This window comes from Peromyscus leucopus, chromosome 4 (assembly GCF_004664715.2).
Source record: "Peromyscus leucopus breed LL Stock chromosome 4, UCI_PerLeu_2.1, whole genome shotgun sequence".
NCBI classification, from domain to species: Eukaryota; Metazoa; Chordata; class Mammalia; order Rodentia; family Cricetidae; genus Peromyscus; species Peromyscus leucopus.
The window spans coordinates 60724592-60744902 of NC_051066.1; the positions used below are offsets into that span (position 1 = coordinate 60724592).

A 20311-nucleotide genomic window follows, 5' to 3' on the forward strand; every position below is an offset into this window, starting at 1 on the left:
GCAGAGAAACCCTGGCTCGAAAAACCAAAAAAAAAAAAAAGAAGTCATTTTAATTTAATTTTTAGCAGTACTTCAGCAGTGTAGAGTATAATGAGTACAATGCAGTTCATTGCTTGTGGTTTAAAAATTGCTACTAGAGAATAGGGTAAAATAGGAACTATGATACATATATATTTCATTCATTATGCTCTGAATATACATTATATATATATATATATATATATATATATATATCCAAATACAATAGACATCACTCTTTATCCTCCCCAATATTATTGTATTTCTGAATTATATAAATATCTGGGCTCAGAGTGAACATCTCTGTGATGTTTCTTCACGAATGAATGGTTAGGTCTATGATGCTCAAGCAGATGGGGAATGTAAATTACAAAAAATTGGTTGTTATTGTTATAACTTGCAAATTTTATCAACTCGAAAGATACCTTTGGGGGCGACTAGAGAAATGGCTCAGTGATTAAGAGCGCTAGCTACTCCTCCAGAGGACCTGGGTTCAATTCCCAGTACCCATATGACAGCTCACAACTGTCTGTAACTCCTGTTCCAGGGTACCCGACAACCTCATGCAGGCATACATGCAGGCAAAACACCAATGCACATAAAATAAATAAATAAATCTTTTTTAAAAAAGATACATTTGGTGATAGTTAAACATGGAGCATTGTGACAGATCAAGATTTTGTTTAAGTACCTCTCTCTCTCTCTCTCTCTCTCTCTCTCTCTCTCTCTCTCTCTCTCTCTCCCTGTGTGTGTGTGTGTGTGTGTGTGAATCTTTCTGTACATATAAATACATATTCTGAGTTTATAAAATAGTGCTTTGGCTTTAAGTTTAATATACCTACAAAACTGTGCACATGTGAAGGATATTGAGAGTTAGCATTCTTTTCAGTTTTTATTAAATACTTGTTGATTGGCACTAAAAAGCTTAATGACTTACAGAGGACAGGGATGTAACTCAATGCCTACTAAACTTCTTTTTGTTATTAAACCAAATTTGCATTCTCCCACATGTGATCTTTTTAAATGCTTGATTTACTTTCTTTCATCTCCACGGCTAAGCTTTTAGCTTTTGTAGACGACCTAGCTCCATTGTCCAGAAAGGCAGTAAGTAATGGAGTAAGGCTTTGTCAGGAGCCAACAGTTGGCAAGTTTGCCAGTTTCAACAATAATTCTGCCAGTTTCAGCCATTGTTGGGCCTCTTGTGGAAAGGCTTCAACACTTTGTGTCAAAATACTGGGCTCTGTTCTTATTTATACTAGTTGGAAGAAGGGTCATTGCTTGGAATTCAGTGAAACCTGAACACCAAGCTCATCACAGAAACTTTACCAGTTTATTTCCCCCACAAAGACGGTGTTGGGATAAATGTTAGATTAACCTGAGAATAATAAAAGAGTCATTGGTTTCTGGACATTTTCTCTTGGGACATGTGCAGAGATTCTAACACATTCAGAGCTGAAGCTCCAGCATCTGAAACCAGGAGGTCACTGTGCAGTTTTCTGTGGCCTAGAGTCCAGTGTATAAAATCCATTCATTTAATCTTTTATCGAGCAACCTTAAGCATCTATGACATTCAGACATTCCTAGAAAAGTTTAGAAAGTTAGTGAAATGCCTTTGTACACAAAAAAGAAACATGTTAGAGGAATAGACAAAATTCAAAAAAAGTATAGCAATTATATAAATTACAGTAGATTGTTTGGTGCAAGATGCTTATATGCATTGGTGCAAGATGCTTATACTATAGGAAAAGTCCAGGCCGTGCAACATAGTTGAAAAGCATGAGAGGACAGTAGTGGGCAAGCATAGGTTGGTTTTAAGTAGTGACTTGGGCAGAGTTCATACAAAATGGCTACAATGAGTCACACTACAAGGAGGTGAGGAACTTTGTTGATGTCTGGGAGGAGAACATTTATGTTCATTAAAAGAAATATGCGGAAAGCTAGATAGCATACTTATCTCCCTTTAATTCATGTTGATTTATATTAGAAGTACCAGCATGAAGCCAATTTTCCAGAGCTGGGGAGCTTCACAAAGGAAATAAGGAACGCTGAGGTGTGTGTGGAAAGAATCCTGTATTCATGAATAAGAGGAGTGGGGTTAGTGTTCGCAACCAGAGGCCGCAGCGATGCATCTGTGATGAGCAGGAAAAGAGTTTCCCAGTTTACTCCAGTAAGACATTGAGTTCTGTCATAAACATCTATCCATAACATGGTACAAAATGATGTTTGGTGTTTATACAAATTTAATTTTATTTCAAATAGTTTTTCTATTTAGAATTGACACATTGTGACGTGTGTCCAGATAGAAAAGCTCATATGTTATACTTAAATAATTTTTTTCCCGTTCTAAGATTGAGATGCTGTTAGATTTTTGGAAAGTATCTGTTCAGATGTGGAACAATACTTGAAGTTAATCTAGGTGGAGCTGACTCTTCTCTGAGTGGACTGACCTAGCTTCTTTTCCTCAAAGCACAAACTCTCTCTAGACTTAACAAAGTCCTCCGAGGAAACACAGCATCGGGTGGCTGTTTACTATCTCTGAATTAGGAAGAGTCCATTTAAGTAGGTTTCTTAAGTGTATTCAGGTCTGCAACTTCAGAAGTTACACGTCATATGAAAGAGTTGGAAAACATGGTCCTTAAAATACTGAAGTTCAGCACTTAGTAAACTCACTTGACTTTTAGTGTCAGTTTGAAAACTATACATTTAGTGAGTATTCTTAAAAATTTACCAAACTCAAACATAAACCCTGTTAATTTTATTATATGCATTGTGAACTAATGCATATACTTCTAGAACTAGGTTGGATAAAGTATGAGTTATTAAATATGGGCATGCTGGTTTTATTTTAAAAAAAAAACAATTTTCTTAAAAATAAAACTTTGAAAATTGTTTGACTTCAACAATTTGAAAAGGAAGGCTTTCCAATGAGATCTGATCAAATAGCAAGATTCTCAACAACGCAATGGACAGTGTTGAAATCTTAATTATCTTAACATTTGTCTCATTTTTAGTTATTTCAATTTCTCATGATTTTCCTTAGTTATATACTTTACAAATGATTTTACTATGCTATATTCCATGTTTTCAGTCTTAAAATGATCATAATACAATGATACATAGTTTAATCATAGTTAGTACATATTAGTGTTTAAAGAACAAAATTCCATCCAAATAAAATACATCAAAATTAACAAAGAGTTATCAACCTGATTTTCAACTTAGCAAGTCCATATCACATGGAAAGCCCTATATTGGGTTGTTTGTTTGTTTGTTTAATAATTTATTTAATTTTATTTCATGTGCATTGATGTGAGGGTGTCAGATTGCCTGGAACTGGAGTTATAATATTTATGACTTGCCATGTGGGTACTGGGGATTGAACCCAGGTCCTCTGGAAGAGCAACCAGTGCTCTTAACCTCTGAGCCATGTCTCCAGCCATCTCTCCTATATTGGTTTTTAAAGACACATGGAACAGGGCCTCTGTTTTGGGCAACAGACAAGTAATTCAGGAAGAGGTATGAACTCAATATATGCTGCTGTCATTATTACTCAGTATGTGTCTACTTTCTTCATTTTGTCACAAGATCAGTGGTCAGTTGTATAAGTGTGGTCTTGTCTAAAGTATCAGAGCCTGGTGTGTCAGACATTTTCTGCATCCATGCATTAATTTGGACAGCTGTGGATTGTAGGTGAAACATTAGAAGGTGATCACTCTGAAATAAAGGGCAATCTAACGCATTCTACACCACTCACATATGCATCTTTGTTGGGGAATTCTAAAACAGCTTTAACCTTTCATACTTTAACAGTGAAGTTTCCTTTTCTTTAATCCCTCTGTCAATGCCACACAGTTTAATCCTAGTATTTTCTTAATAGAAATAACTATATAGTCAAATGAGTTATAACAGAGGTGTCCCCTGTGGGAGTAAAGCATGATGTGAAGAACAAAAAGAATGATTTCTTCCTCAGAGTGCCCCACCACGACAGCAGATTTTAATCTGGACAGAAAAGCAAATGTGAAAGCCCCTCTGTAGAGGAAAGTCAGGAAAGCAAGCTCCATCAAACAGGAAGTCCTGTGAATTCCATGCAATTACATTAAAAAAGGTATCTCTGTGAGTGAAGTTTATTTGCATGTTTATTATCTCTTCAGAAAGTGTTTTCAGTTTCTATTACATTCTCAAGAAGGTCATAATCCACAAATACTCAAAAGCAAACTCTTATCTTCAATCCTTTCATAATCTAAATGTGTTTTTCTATCTTCTTGCACAGGTATTCTTGAGATATTTTAATACATGAAAAACATGTGTTTACCATTAAAAAGTAATTAGAAATATCCACTACAAGACAACCTAAGAACCCAAATAACCAAAAAAGACTTTAAACTACATAAATTGAGTTTGTTGCATCATTCTCAATATCTTTTTTATTTTAAGCTTCTGCGGCTGTCATAGTATTCACAACTAAAATGTTCTTGACATTTATTTATTGACTTACTTTAGACAGCATCTCACTCTGCAGCCCAGGCTATCCTAGAGCTGATCAGTAGCCCAAGCTGGCCTCTAAACTGGGGTAATCCTCCTGCCTCTGCTCTGTAAGTACTGGTATTACACAGACAAGGCTTCGTGCCTTGCTAAATTCTAAGTGTATGTAGAAACAGTAATCAAGACTTTGCTCTGCTACGTGTTACATGAGGACAGAAGAATAATCACTTTGAGCACTACAGTTGCAAATTACCCTTGCTCATAGGAGTAGATGGTATTTTCATTGTCTAAATGTTGGTTTTAAGAATAAACTTTTGGACGGATACACATTATGGCTTCAGTTGTATTTCAAAAAGACCTGATGATCTGTGAAATATATTGAGCATCTACTTGTATGCAAATATTCTGCTAAACATGTTCCATGTGTTTTCTCACATACTTCACATTAAACCTTATAAAGCAGTATGAATAACACTCATAGTGATATTTATAAATATTTATAGATAATGAAGGAAAACTAGCAAGTGGTAAACTTGAGATTCACATGTGAATGTTGCAGGGCTAAATAGAGTCTACTAGGCTGGATGTGTGGACATAACATATCAGAATTTCTAAAGCAATTGTATAAGTTGTTCCTCTTAGCCAATAAAGCCTTTTGGAATGTCCTTACAAAGGTCTTTAAAATATAAATTTTATTGAAATTAAGTCCTTGAAGGAGCACACATAGGTACCCTGTGTTATTAAATACTAAACCTGTTATTCTAATATTAGGTTTCCATTTATTAAGCTAAACAGGTATCTCTTTTGCCTCTCATAATAAAAAAAAGCTGAAGAATTATTAATAACAATTTTGTACTGATGAAATTATTTTTCACAACTTTAATTATCATTTCCTATTTTAAAATGTAATGTATTCATTCCTCCCTGATACTTTGGCCAAAGTCTCAATTTTTCATTCAAATTATACTTAGAAGGTAGGCTAAATTGAGTTAGATATACGCAAAATAACTGCATAACTACCAGTCTTAGGTTAGTGTTTGGATATAAGACAAATTTATACTAGTTTTCATTGTTAAAGTCAGCCCTATCTACTCAAGAGCACATAAAGGGTCTTCCAGGGAACTAAGGCGTAATAAGAACACTCTTGCAAACCAACCTCCTGCTTATTTAATATTCTAAATGCAGCTTGAAGATTTACTAGAGTTTTTCTGCAAAACACAACTGGACTCAGGTTAAACACAGTTAACTCAGGTTAAGCCTGAATGCAGTAATAATGATAAGGTTTCTTACAATAGTGTGTGTTCTCTGGAAAGGTAGTTCCTTTTAGTTAAAAAAAAAAATGGTATAGTGTTAAGGGGAGCAAGAGTTCTCTCAAAAACAGGTTCCACCTAAAGAGGGCAATAAAATAAAAAGTTATAACTCGAATATCATAAGATTATTAAGTAATTGGTTAATTTATTATTCTATTTCTTTGGCTCATGTCACTTTAGGTGAGTTTGATATTTTGTCCTTTTAAATGACTAGAAGGCAGAAAAGTGTCACATATTTATTAAAACCATGTATGAATTAAACTCCTTTACTTTTAAAAACCTTAATACACTATTTTGACCATATTTGCAAATGGTTTATTAATGTGTTCATGTTACATAATATAGTGTTACATAAAGAAGCTAACTGAAGAAAAATGAAAGAAATGTGTTCTGTAAAAGTAAAATTTATCATGTGATAATAATTCTAGCAAACCCGGAGACCCTAACTCAGTTCATGGCCAGTGATAATGTTATTTAATAATGCTAGAGATTAAAGTTTGTGGTGTTGTTGTTGTTGGGTTTTAGGTTTTTTTGTGGTGGTGGTAGTAGTGGTAGTTGGGGTTTTTTATTTTGGTTTGGTTTGGTTTTGGTTTAGTTTGGTTTGGTTTTGGTTTTTTACACAGAGTTTCTCTGCATAGCCCTGGCTGTCCTGGAACTCACTCTGTTCACCAAGCTGTCCTTGAACTCACAGGGATCTGCCTGCCTCTGCCTCCCAAGTGCTGGGATTAAAGGAGTGTGCCACCTCTGTCTGGCAGGGAGCAAAATGTTTAACTTGTCCTTAAAAGTTAATTTTTTCCTTTTTTCTAAAATAATTCATTAATTTAAAAACTGAATTAATTTAAAAAGTGTTGAGATTATTTGTCTTAAACTAATTTACTGACAAATATTATAATACTAATTACACACGAAAAATAATCACCTGTATTTATTGAGGAATTTCTGCTTTCCTGAGAATTGTAACAGCATATAAAAATATATTTCTCTCTGTCAAATGAATATTATAGTATGATCAGATATATAGTTCACATGTTTTTCATTCTTCCTTAAGCATGACTTCATATTTATTCTCCAAGTTTTGCAATTAATTGTATTCTACCTATTGTTCCACTTAATAGTCAACTACGATCATATACATTCAAAGTTACACATGAATTTAAAAGCAATAAAAACATTGAGTTATTTAATGTGCTGTCCACTTCTTTCTCTAGTTACCTAAGAACTGAAATGGAAAAACTACAGACACTGGGAGTCGGTGAAAGATTTGGGGCAGGAAGAGAATTTCCACGTAAGTAAATGGGGAAAAGATTAACATCCCTAGTTAGGGTGCAGACCTTCTTTGTAGTTTTGCAAAGGTTGTCTCTACACAATTGCATTGGAATTCTTTCACATATTAAATAAGATTTTTTTAATGATTTAATATTGTAGTATAGTTCTTTGTAGAAAAAGATTACATTAAAAAAATAATAACTCATGTTTAAAGTCCGCCCACAGACCAGACTTTCAAACCGGGCCCAGAGACGTTTCTTCTCTCATGGGTTGTGTACTATTCACTCATCTTCATTGTGAGTGAATTCTGAATGAGTCAGGAGTTAAGCTGTACTACAGACTTGACCCCTGTCTTCCCTTAACTCCACTGTAAGATATGACTTATGTTAATGCTTTAGAAGCTTTCCTAAATCCCAAACAAAAACAGGGAATTAGATACTTGGGCTTTATCTGAATTCTGGAAAGGTGACATCATCGTACCTCTAAAAGCAGAATTAGTTCTACTAAATTCAATCAAAGTCATGGATAAAGCATGAACTACATTTTGTTCAGTGAATACCTATTTTAATTCTTTAAAGGTAACTGTATTAATTTATCTGTAAAATTTACAAACAATTCTGAATAGTTACTATCAAAATGTAAGCAGAGATAAAACTGGTAACACACTATTGTACTAGCTGCAAACAGCCATCTAAATATATTTCTTTACAAATAGAAAAATTTAGATAAACCTATTTCAGATCACATGAGACATGACACTTTTGAATTCTGTATTTTTATTTGACATATTTAGGACTTGTCTAAGACCATATGCATTGATTTTATGATGCTAACAGGAATATCTCCTGCAAAGTTAAAATAACATAGATTAAAAACATAGTTTACTTCTCAGACATTTATTTATTCATTTTAAAAGCCACATTTATTCTAGAATAATATGAATTCTTATTTTAATATCCCAGTTATTAACTCAAATAATGTCTATGCCTAATGACCATCAATATTCATTGTCTGGCATTTTTCTGTTATGGTTTTTGGTGACAAAGATTGTTTTAAACAATGCTGTTAATATAGATGAGGATATTTAAATAAATTATACAAGGTGAGTGTGTGTTTTGAAGTGTTAATTGAACAAAAATCAGAAGAGTTTGTGGAGTTACTAATTTACAATATTTTAATAATATAATACCTAATTTTAGAAAATAATCTGGCTTAGAATAATGCTTTTTAATTTCTGTTACTATGTGACGTTAGATTATTCAATGGGTTGACTTCACTTCTTTCTCCAATTACTTAATGAGTAGTTGTAAAAAGCCATATCTTAAAAACACCTTATTCTTTTCTACATAGCTGAGAACTCAGTGATATAATAATTAAAAATAAATGAAAACATAAATCAGCTGCAATGCTTTTAAAACTTGCAAGTGTATGAATTAATGTTTCCATTACATTGAAAAATATGTATGGGAACAGAGCCAAAAATCATTAAGGAGTTTCTTAGGATGAGTTTGTAATATACTGTTTGTTTGCCAGGCCACGGGTGACTGTGGCCAGAATGCTAGCTAGCATTGAAAGGAATCTCAGTACTGTAGAATTTCATTTAAGTAAGAAAACACAGAATTCAATAATTATGCTAATAAACACAATTTGAATCAAAATCTGATGTCTTATATCCCCTAGCAATAATTTGCAATGCCTCTGTAACAACACTTGTTAACTAGGCATTTAATTCTCAGGACAGTCTGTACTGTGGGATAGAGAATTACAGATGTTTTATCACAACGTTGTTCTAGAAATGCTTCTTTGAATACCTAATTTAATTCCTCTGTTTAACGAGTTAATACACTTGTCATATCACTGTGTTTTTGTATCTATTGGGAGATCCTATCATAGTCTTCCCTGCAAGTTTGCAGAAAGACAGTTGAAGTTACAACTCTTAAGCTTAAAAGTTGAAAAACCATGAAGTAATGCAGAAATCGCTACATTTCCTTAACAGCACTGGGCAGTTCGGGCTTTGTCTTGTTGGGTTTTTTGTTTTTGTTTTTTGTTTTTCCTTTCCTTACTTGTAAAACATTCATGATCAAAATACAGTGGAAATAGTTCAGGAATACCCCCTCCGAAAAACAAACACAAACAAACATACAACAATAAAAAAAGAACAAAGCAAAACAAAACAAAGGTATTTACACATATCTGACAACAAAGAACAATGAGAATCCCTTTGGTTAGGTAGAGATGTCGATGTAAATAGAAGTGAGAGGCAAACAGAAGTCCAAGCTGGGGGCTTTTCTTTCAGTCCTGCTTTGTGTTCAGCCACACAGGAAGACTCTTGGACCCCGCGAGTCTTCTGCCGCTCCTTCCTTAGAATACTGATTATGTGGAAAATGTAAAGACCCTTCCTGAGGGGCAGATGCTTTCCAGCTGCTGGGACTGAATTTAGCTAAGAGTAGAACTAATGCAAACGGTATTGTTTCCGGATTAAAATATTTGTTCAGAAATTTGCCTTTCAGTCCATTCACGTTGTTATTAGCTGGTAATTTTATTTTCTAAATACCACTGTAAATACTCTTATACACTAGTAATAGATTCTGTATGCACTCTGGAGTCAGACTCTCTAGTTCCCCTATGTAGCATTAAAAAAAAAAAAGGCGGTTTCAACATCATTTCAGTGCTACTTACTAAATTCTTGATAGAAACACTGCCAAACTACCTGGGAATTTTACTGAGAATAAATATTTTTGAATAATACACTTACCCAGCACAGCTCCTAAGGAAATTCTGTGGGAAACGGTCTCAGAAGGGAATTGGATTTCTGAGATTCCGCAGAAGAGAGTTTTCCACCCCAGACGAGGTGCGGGAAAAGTCTAAGTCTTGCAATGTGGTCCTGCAGGCAGGGTGAGTTCCAGCAACGGAGCCTGATGGTCTAGGGCAGGACTTCACCGCGGGAGAGAGCCGGACTTGCTCTGAGTAGATGGGGAGTGTTGTCAGATTGTAAGTGATCAGCCGCAGAAGGGAAACATCACCGCTTCCTGTTACATCACCCCGCCCCGCCTGCCATTAGTGTTAGGTTACTTTCTTTCTCAAATAGCTTACCCCAGGAAAGGAGCAATAACTCCCTTCCCACTCTGACAAGAGCAAGAAGCAGCCTGAACAGACAGAGATCCTTTGCTGTATGAACACATTGTTACCAGCAAAAGCTGGCTGGCTTTCACCTAGACGGAGTTGTTAGAACTTGCTGACTGTGATTTGAAAGCGATCTGAGTGTAAAAGAATCAAAGGAGTTAGGGGTGTGTGTGTGTGTGTGTGTGTGTGTGTGTGTGTGTGTGTGTGTGTGTGTTGAATTAGAGTTCCCAGAACAAACAGTAACACTGTTATCTGTCACATCTTTCTTCTCAAAGGTGCATGGAATTATGAGCATCAGAATTACTTCAGACTCAATAATTTGGAGCACTGATCCATGATCCCTTTCCACAATCAATTTTGCATGAGGAGATGAAGAAACTTCAGCCTGTCCTTTCTAAAAATTCCTTATACTCATTCATGACATAAGTATATGTGTATGTATCATAAAGCCAATTTGTGTATAGAGTGTAAAATCAATGCACATACTTTTAAATATTTGATGTAATTATGTCACTGTATATAACCTAAACATTATATTATTTTATCTCAAAATAACCTTAAAAATGTGCTACTTTCTAACATGATACAATGGAATAATTTTATGTAGTAAATGAACTTTAATTTTTTTCCGAAAGTCTTACCTCTAAACATAATTATATCATAAATATTTTAAGAAATCATTGAGTATAAAATGATTACAGTTACAGAGAAAAACTATAAACCTAAGGTATATTTGTTAGTTGGGTTTTATATAATATGATAAATTATGAGATTATTATGACAATAATCATAACTCCTGAAGCCAGACAGTACTAAATGTTACATGATCTTTACATTACGTTTCTCACCTACAAACTGGAAAAGATGAATGAAATAATATCTGGAATTCTTTACATCTTTTAAACTTTGGATCACCATATTTCATAAGGTTTAGAAAATGGTATGTAATGCTCACTCCAGTGAGCAAGGAAATCTCTGAATTGAGCTCAGGGGCACAAACTAATAGGTCAGCTACTGCAACTAGGTAGCACACTGAGTAGCCCAGAGTTCCTACAGATCAGTAATGGAAGTAAGGACACAGGCTACAGATCCTAAGAATATCATGTCTCTGAAAGACAATGGTCTTTTTTAAACTTTTACTATGTTGATCTATGGAAAAAATTTATTACAGAATCTTTCATTTTAGGTAGGTATATATAATAGGATATACACATATAAAAAGAGACATAAATGACAATCTCAACCAATCACTGATAAAGGAAAAGCTATATATGAAACTGAAATGATACAATGTAGCCTAAGGAGCTAGAAAGTAAGCAGATGAGATAACTTAGGAAGTTACTTAGTATAGAACTTTAGTTTTGCTTTCTTTAGGGAACTGTTGAATTATATTTTTGTTGTGCTGTTTCCTCCAGCTCTTGAAAAGAAAAGTCAATGCTGTAAATCACTCCTGACTCCTTAAATAATAACTCATTAATCAGAAAAGCAACAAAAACATTCTTGGGTGGAAACTGCAGAGTTCTGATATGGAGTCACACGCTGCCCAAGAAACCAGGCGTAAAGAAGGAGAGTAACTCTGTCCCAGTGCAGATGCTCACACTTACTGGGATGATCTTGATGGAATTTTTAGGTATGATGTTTACAGCTTAAAGTTCAAGGTAAAAGAAATACTAGACTTTTAACTTTCAAATAATCACAGTTCCTGTCCATGTATCCCATTCTAAGAATGTTTGACCTCTGAGACAGAGACTGATGTGTAGAATTTAACATTTCCAGTAAATGTTAAAGCATTTACGTTTTTTGACTCATTCATTGGATTTGCTCAAACATAGCAGAGTCTTAGTAAGTAAAGGAATTCTTTCTCTGACATGATACCTGGAGAATCACACCCAGTGATCATTCTCCTGTATGATAGATGTACAAAGTGCTGTTGTATATGAAGAATTTAATAGAATTTGTAGTATTTAGAATAAATTATTTGTTGGGCACATAGGCTCATGACTGTGGTCCGTGGAGATTCTAGATAATTCTTGTTAGTATCATATATGTGTCTTCCTTAGAGAGGTAGACATACATTCCAATAATCAGATCATCAAGAGTTACTATTTAAGGAACATGTAAAAGTATGAAACATGCTATATTAATAGATGCTATAAGACTTCTGGGAAACTAGAGTATGCCAAGGTATGTAGGGACGAGTGAAAAGATTGAAACTTCTCAAATATATGTTTTAGTATGACAACAAAAGTTTGGATAGCTATGGCAAAACTAAATAAAACTGTTTCCAGAAATCAATTAGGTAATTCTGGGCCAAAGGGCTATTGTTAGTACATTCATTCAGTTTTATATATTCCACATGTATTTTATATTGTGATCTTTTTCCAGAACACATGGCTGCAGCTACTTAGAATTATTAGATAAGTAGTGATCGAGTTTGTATTTTCAGATTAATACTCAAAGTAGTTCTGTTTTAGGAAATAAACAGCAAATAAGAAGTGTCTTCTATTTTGGTCACTTAAAAGACAGTTGACAAGCATACGAAATCACATTATCTGTAATTAGTAGCTAATGCTGCCAGTATTCCCACACAGAGCATAAACCATGCAGAGTGCTCCCAGTCCACTTTTCTGTAAAGTCAAGAATGATGCACAGATGAAAGGCATTCTGGGAAAGAGTCACATTTGTCTACTTCAAAATTTTACTGCAGGACTTATGCCCTCTATTTTGGTCCTTTATGGGGCTCAAACACACCAGTCTCTAAATAAGGCTATGGGCTCCCCTACAAAATGGCCCTTGCCTCACAAAGCAATTAATCAGGAGGATGCTAAATCAAAGTCTTACATCCACAAGTTAGACAAATTAGATGAAAATCATGTGTGACAAATTTAGGTTTCTGCTGTCTAAACTGACCACTTGAGTTTCTGTAGCTACTACCTTGAAACATGGTTCTTTAAAAACAACCAAAACAAAAACACTTTTACATGAAGCATGTTATAGTTAGACCATTCCCAGCAAAAGTGTAAGGGTGGCCAAAGAAACCATTTAAAAATATGTTTGTGAGTACTTTATCACATTCTAAACTAGCGATTTTTTGTGTTTTTAATCATGCAAAATCCATTATTTATCTGTAAATCATTGATGCAACCAAAATGCTAATGTATTCCATCCCCTATAAGAATTCACTGTTTGAGAAACAGGTAAGTCTTATACACTTACATAAAAACAATTTATTAAGGAAATAAATTAACTTTAAAGTTGACTTTATCTAGCAACTGCTGTTAGGAATTTTTCCAAAGCAAAGGATAATTAACTGCATTTGGTTAAAACAGTTTCTACCCAGCACCACATCTACTGAGAGTGAATATGCTGTTACTAAAACTAAAGGGCCAATTTTCATTATATTTGTACAAATTATTTATTAAAGGTACGTAATAATGTTTTAATAAGCTTTATTGCATAAGATTTTTTACAAGTGCAAAAACGGAATTTGAAGTGAGCAGTCAATGCATGTCATCCACATAACCACAAAGTGATTTCACGAGCCTGTAGTATTTCTTATAGTATTTCATGATGTATTTCCCCCAAGAGAGTCCAATTATATCAGAATCAATCAAATATTTACCTATTCATCTCATTCTTGGTATGTCTTGGTGGATGTGAATGTCTGTGGGACTTAGTATTGTCTGCCTGCTGGTGTTCATGAGGATCTCTTGGAAGGAGAAAGGGTTTGTACTGGCAAATGAGGCATGAAATAGAGCAAGTAGAATGAATTTTAGATCTGAAAACCTTAGGAAGTCCTGGTGTAAGCAAAGTGAAGTGAGTTCTCTGGCTGCCAGCACCCTTGGGTGGAGGGATCTTATTTCTCAGTTCTCAGGGCAGTCTCCCTTTCACGCTCAGCAGTGTTGCTCTTTGGATGAAAAATTATGTGCGGTCACTCCTGTCCCATGAATCTGTGTGTATGGACAAGTAGTAAATAAAGATCAAGAATTAGTGTGTGAGTGGTTCATTTGAGGCACAAAAATCTCCTTTCCCAGAAAGGTTTAAAATAATTCTTTCTATTTCTGGAACTGAGTTAGATCACATTGAAAAAGATGCTTTCTCATCTCATGATATCAATTTATACTGGACGTGTTGTGAAATGCTTTGAATTTTTTAATATTAATCTTAATTGTGAAAATGAAAGTTGCATTTAAATTTGTATTTGACATCTTGACATTTTTTTAAGTGACCGATTTTGTATTTGCAAACAAATTAATCATTAAATTTAAAGATGACAAATAGTTTTAATGTTTTCCAACACTAGAAGACAATATAGTATTATTATTATATATTATATTATTCAACTATTGTCATTAGTATAACTTGTGCAAGTTTTTAGCAATTTGCAATTTATTCTATTTTCTTCAAATTTTCATCCATTTTATTTATCACAGCCCTTTTCTCTAGAATATAAGTATTTATAAATATAAAGGAATTTGTAATACATGTAATGCAAAATTAGAAAGTAACATGTCATCCTCTGAAGAAATCTGGAGACCTGGGGAAAGGTATGGAATGTTTGATAGTGGAGGAACTGGGTATCTGTGGTCTTTGCCTGCCACCTAGTGTTCTCAAATTATAAACCGTGGCTTGTGGGCCGGAGTAAACGTCAAATCCTCTTCCCTTTTCAGTGTCGAAACAAAGCTCAGCAACTAGAAAAGACATGATGTTCTCTCTCTCTCTTACACACACACACACACACACACACACACACACACACACACACACACACACACACACCAATGCTCTGAAGCCTCTGACTGGGTCAATGTAGATGGACTCCTAAGCAGCTGATCAGGAATATCAATCGAATTTCCAACAATTCCTAACATAATGGTAAATGCCTCACATTTTGATAAGCTTCTTATAAATTTGAAATGTATTGGTTCAAGATATATAGGTTATAATATGGCTCCAACTTAAAATTTAGCTGACCTTTCACAAAAACCATATTTTGTGCATATTCATTATCTCCAAGATCCAGCTCTTCAAACTTTTAATCACCAGAAAGAGGTTTCTGAATAGCCATCCAATGAACACAAACCAACTGATTATCTACCATGTCAAACATTCAGATAGTAACTAGAATACAAAATTTGCCAATAGGACATTCTCTGCTCTTGAGATTTTGTTGTAAACATCTTTATTATTTGAAACTTTTGAAATTTTTATACACATATACAATTTAAATTGCACCATGTCCACCTCACTTCATTCCTCCAACTTCCCTCGAGGCTCCCAACACATCTTCATCCTCATAACTTTGTGTGTCCCCCTTTCTCTCCTTTAGCAACTTATTAGGTCTGATTAGTGCTGCTCAAATGCACATGAGTATAAAGGACATCCCTTGTGCTATGGGAATTTATTGGTGTCTTCACTTCTAAAGAAGAGTGACTTTCTCTCTCCCAGAAACCACCAACTGTCAACAGTGCCTCAGTTAGGGGTGGGTATTATGATCCTTTTCCTCCTCCATGCTGGGATGCTTAACTGGCTTGGTCTTGCGCAGGTAGCCACAGCTGCTCTGAGCTGAGGAGAGCGTTTCATGGTGCTTCTCTAACCCTCTAACTTACTCTATTTTTTCCACCCCTCTTCTTTGATGTTTCCTGAGCTTTGGCCAGTAGGTAGGTGAAGTGTTTGGTGTGTGGGGGTAGAGGATGAATTCCTGCATTGATGTGTATTGTATACATGAACATGACCAAAGGCCCCAATGCTTCAGACCCACAGGAACAGCAAAGCCTTTCCCGGGTCAGGCCCATGGGAATGGCAGAGCTTTCCCCTAGTGTGTGTGTACAAAAAGTCTGAGGGAATGCTGAAAAAACTGTTTCAACACCTAGTCATCATCTTCCTAGGGTTTTTTCCTATTGTCAGTAACTAATCATCTTCCTAAGAGCATTATAGTGCTTCTGTTTGTCTGGAGATCAAAATGGCTCAAAAACTGTGAAAAAATGGGGCATTACGTCCACTGGAAATCAGAGCCTCCAGGTTTAGCAAACATTCTTCCTGGACCATGGACCTTTCTTTGATTTATGTAATATATACTATATACTATTCCCAACTAATTTCTGTATCCTTTCTTTTTATATTTGCTATAAAACTAAGGTTGTTGGTATATGTTAAGTAGAAGAAGCAATGGAGAGCATTTAGGCCCTATTCTTCATTTTAATAAAGTGATTTTAAAATTTGATCACTAAACTTCATGTCACTTATGATTTTGGTACATATGTTATCATCAGATTAGCTGATCTTTATTTTGCTGCAAGATTATTCAGAGAAAATGTTGCATTTCATAAAAATTCATTCATTTATTGAAACTGATGCTTAAACTTTACTTTTTATATTTATTTTTTCACTATATTAAGTAATGATCAAATGGCCGAATGTGAATTTATCTTGTAAAAATCCCTCCTCCTCACTGTTCATTCACCTTCTTGTCCAACTCCCCTTCTCCTCCCTGGCACCTTTTTATAAAATAAATTACTATGAACCACTCTGCTCCAGCCCTCCTTTTTCAGTGTTCCGGGTAATGTTAGCTAAGAAACAAATGGTGTGGTTGGAATAATCCAAGGGCTGGACCTGAAGACCTGAGAGGGTGGGGAATTCTATGTTGCACAGAGGATGCAGGAAACATAATTATGGCCTCTGTGTGCAAGTCAAAGAACCTAAGGAAAAATGGGAAACCCAAAGAGAATGAAAACAAATAAATGCCAACTTCATAAAAACAAGAGAAAGTAAGAACATCTGGTAGAAAAATCAAAACCCTCTAAATAATTGACTAATTCTGCATCATTTCCTTCTGATGTGAAGATGGACCCAGTGTACTAAAATAATTTAAACTGGAAGTATTAATATAATGTATAGTTATACAATGTTTATTTAATAATATGTTTAGTTGTATACAATAATTGATGGAAATACAAATATAAAAAGCTTACATAGACTTTTTTAAAGTTTTTTTTTTTTATTTATGTGTACCTGCGTATCTGTGTGTGTGCCACATGTGTGTGGGTGCCTGTGGAGACCGGAAGAGGACATGGAGCATCTGGAGCTGGAGTTGCAGGTGACTGTTAGCTGCCACCCAATGTAAGTGCTGGGAAATGAATTCACGTCTTGAGGGAAGTACCTACAGTACCTCCTCTTAGATACTCACTCATCTCTTCTGCCCTTCCATGGATCCTTAAGGCATTGTGTACTACTTTCTTTGACAAATAAGAAACCACAACGTATGACTGCACTTTTATAACTGAAAGTGATTATCAACCAGTTCTAAATAAGGGGGAAAAATGCAGAGTAAAGCTGGGGCAATGGTTTTTATTTGGTTTTACAACTTTGTAAACAAGTAACAAGACAAGTAACAAGTTCTTTAGTAAACACCGGTGTAACAGTCAAGCTTATTGTTCAGGGTAGAATATTTTATTTCTTACATTGTTAAAAGTGAAATCATTTGAGAAGGTTTAGACTCTCAAGGGTACATAATGTTCATGATCATAACAAATGAAATGTCTTCCAGTAGATGGTCACCAACGGAAACGAGAAAACTGGTTCAAGTGGTTAGGAGTAGGAGAACTTGTAATTAAATGGAAAACAGTTTGAAAGGGATCAAGATAAAATTCACAGTAGCCAGTTAACAAATTATAGCTTTAAAAAAGTACATTGGCTAGATTAGAAAAGAAACACTAATGAAAACACATCCTTAGCAGACAGAATGGCCTGGAAAATTAACTATTAACATATTCATTAACATTATTGTAGTAAAAGAATAGACGTCATAGTAAAAATAGGTTATAGAAATATTTAGTGAAATTAATGTAACAATAATGTGGCTATATCTTAACACTAATTAATGGCTTCATATACTACTTCAACTGAAGGTTCCTTTCTTCTTTGGATTTTAATTACTCCTTCTTTTGATATTCTTTTGATGAAACCTACAATAAGAACAACAAATGGTAAGATAATAGTGAAAAGAGAACACATAGGAATTTATCTCAAATTTTCTCAAAGTCTTTCATTTGTCTCTGTATTTTTGTAAAATAATCTATTTTTAAGAAAGTCATTTTGCCAAGATGTCAGTTTAAGACATGATCTCTTCAATTGATTATTAGAACAATAGTCTCAAACATCTTAATGAATGTTTTCTGAGTAAAACATAATAAAAAAAAAAAAAAAAAAAAAAAAAAGAAAAGAAAGAAAGTCATTTTGCATGTGTGAGAGTCACCAAAACTGGGTAAGCATACTTTAATTCAGTTAAAAATATATTATTTTTATAAAAGGGTAGGTATGGTAAATATGTGGTTATTAGAGTAACATTGTTTTCTTTAATTTCTATGTTCTTCATATTCTTTGTGTTCTTTGTATTATATCATATTCAGGAGAAAAATAATCAAAATGTTAAAATTTTGGTGTATTAAGAGAGAACTTGCAAGAATTTTAGCATATTTCTTAAAAATAAATTCTTAGCTCTTAAACATTTAAGAAAGAAAATTGGGGCTGAGAGGTGACTCAGTCATTAAGAGTGTGCACTGCTCTTCCACATGACTGACTTCAGCTCCCCATGTTCACTCTAGGCAGCTCATAGACACCTGTAACTGCAGTTCCAAGGGATCTGCCATCCTATTTAGACTTTGAAAACACCTGCACATACACATGGCATACCCATATCCAGATGCACACATATACACATATATAAAAAAAAATAAAAATCTTTTAAAAAGGAAAAAATTAAAATTTTGAATCTATTTGAAATTGATAACTGTTCTGCAATACATATGAAGAACAGTTATAGCTAGCATACGTACTAGTGTTATCTAAGTTTAGTTGGTGAGAGGACAAACATTGACTAAGACATTATAGTACTTCTTATAAATAAGGAAATATCTGTGATTTCATAACTTAAAGTATTTCATAATTTCAACATAATTATCATTCCAAATAATAGTGATTTAATGGGAAGCATATCTTTCATACCTCTTTTACATGCTCTAACACACTCTCTTTTAGTAGTAAAATTATTACTATTTCCCCCACATCCAGTGTACTTAAATTGGCGGCATTTCCCAATGGCTGAATTGAAGTAGAACCTCTTCTCATTGGCTTGACACAGTCCACTGTCTGCTGGACTAAGACACCAGGAAGGGCCATGGTATTCTAAAAATAAATAAATAAATAAATAGAAATTTTAAAAATCAAGAACATTTGGTAAGCTCTATGCATCGTGAATCTGAGCCTTCTTATTATGTATTCCTTGCAGAGTGGCTTTATGGCATGTCTTCTGAATAAAACAAAATCCTACAAAGAGTAATACACAACAAAGCCCTAGAGTTTCAATTCTCAGAATTCGCTTAAACAAATTGAAATGTCATAATACCATAATCTTTCTCCAATAAAAATATAGAGCACATTTGATAAAATGAAGCCTATGGTTAGTGTTTATGTGAACAAATTAGTTATACGCAATCAAAACAAGTCCTACTCAACTTCTGAAACTTCAACTATGTATTTACAAACACATATCAATTAGTATATGTGAAATAAATTTTCCATATTTACATAGTAAAGTAAATCACTGGTTTGGAATGGATAGCTTTGTCTATCAACAGGACCAACAAACACTCAAAAACCAAGAATATGCAACAAGAATAATAATGACAATAATAGTGATAATAATAACTCTAATGTGAAAAATAGTTGGAGCTTAGTAACACTTTTTAAATTTCTTTGGTGATCTCTCCCAGGAAGGGCAAGCTGGTACTTCTCAGATGTCCAGCTGTTTGATGGTCATAAATGAAGGCTGCAAGTAAGGTGTTGGATGGGCTTGAACTATGGAGGAAGACTTTTAGTGGCTTCGGCAGCTGGTGAGATGTCATACAGCACATGCAGAGGAAGACTTGATAAATGTTCGTGGGCAGGAAATACGACTTTGAAGAATCCAGTGGCCAATAAAGGCAAGCAGGTTGTGCAGAAAGCAAGCAGCAATCTTTTGGCACATGACCCTAGATGGAAATAGACTGTTAAAGAAGATAGCTAAAATGAAATAACACAGAAAAGTCTTAATTTGATAAACACATTTTTATCAT

General features: G+C 34.4%; 2 protein-coding genes across 6 annotated transcripts in view; both read right to left on the minus strand.

The window, feature by feature from the left end:
* The window catches only part of Calcrl (calcitonin receptor like receptor), a 95065-nt gene extending 84851 nt beyond the window's left edge, over positions 1 to 10214 (minus strand). For 2 of the 3 annotated variants that reach the window (XM_028881744.2, XM_028881741.2), the window contains exon 1: positions 9832 to 10213. The gene's annotated coding sequence lies outside the window, so the exon portion shown is untranslated. Of the gene's footprint in view, positions 1 to 9831 lie in introns of all 3 variants that reach the window. The other variant, XM_028881743.2, reaches the window with a different exon arrangement.
* A 7312-nt stretch (positions 10215 to 17526) lies between these two features.
* Tfpi (tissue factor pathway inhibitor) overlaps positions 17527 to 20311 on the minus strand; it is a 39193-nt gene continuing 36408 nt past the window's right edge. For all 3 annotated transcript variants that reach the window (XM_028881745.2, XM_028881746.2, XM_037204916.1), the window contains 2 exons: positions 19203 to 19382; positions 17527 to 18163 (listed from right to left, as the gene is read on the minus strand). In XM_028881745.2, coding sequence (XP_028737578.1) covers positions 18072 to 18163; positions 19203 to 19382 — 272 coding nt within the window. In that variant the 3' untranslated portion in view covers positions 17527 to 18071. The remainder of the gene's footprint in view (positions 18164 to 19202; positions 19383 to 20311) is intronic.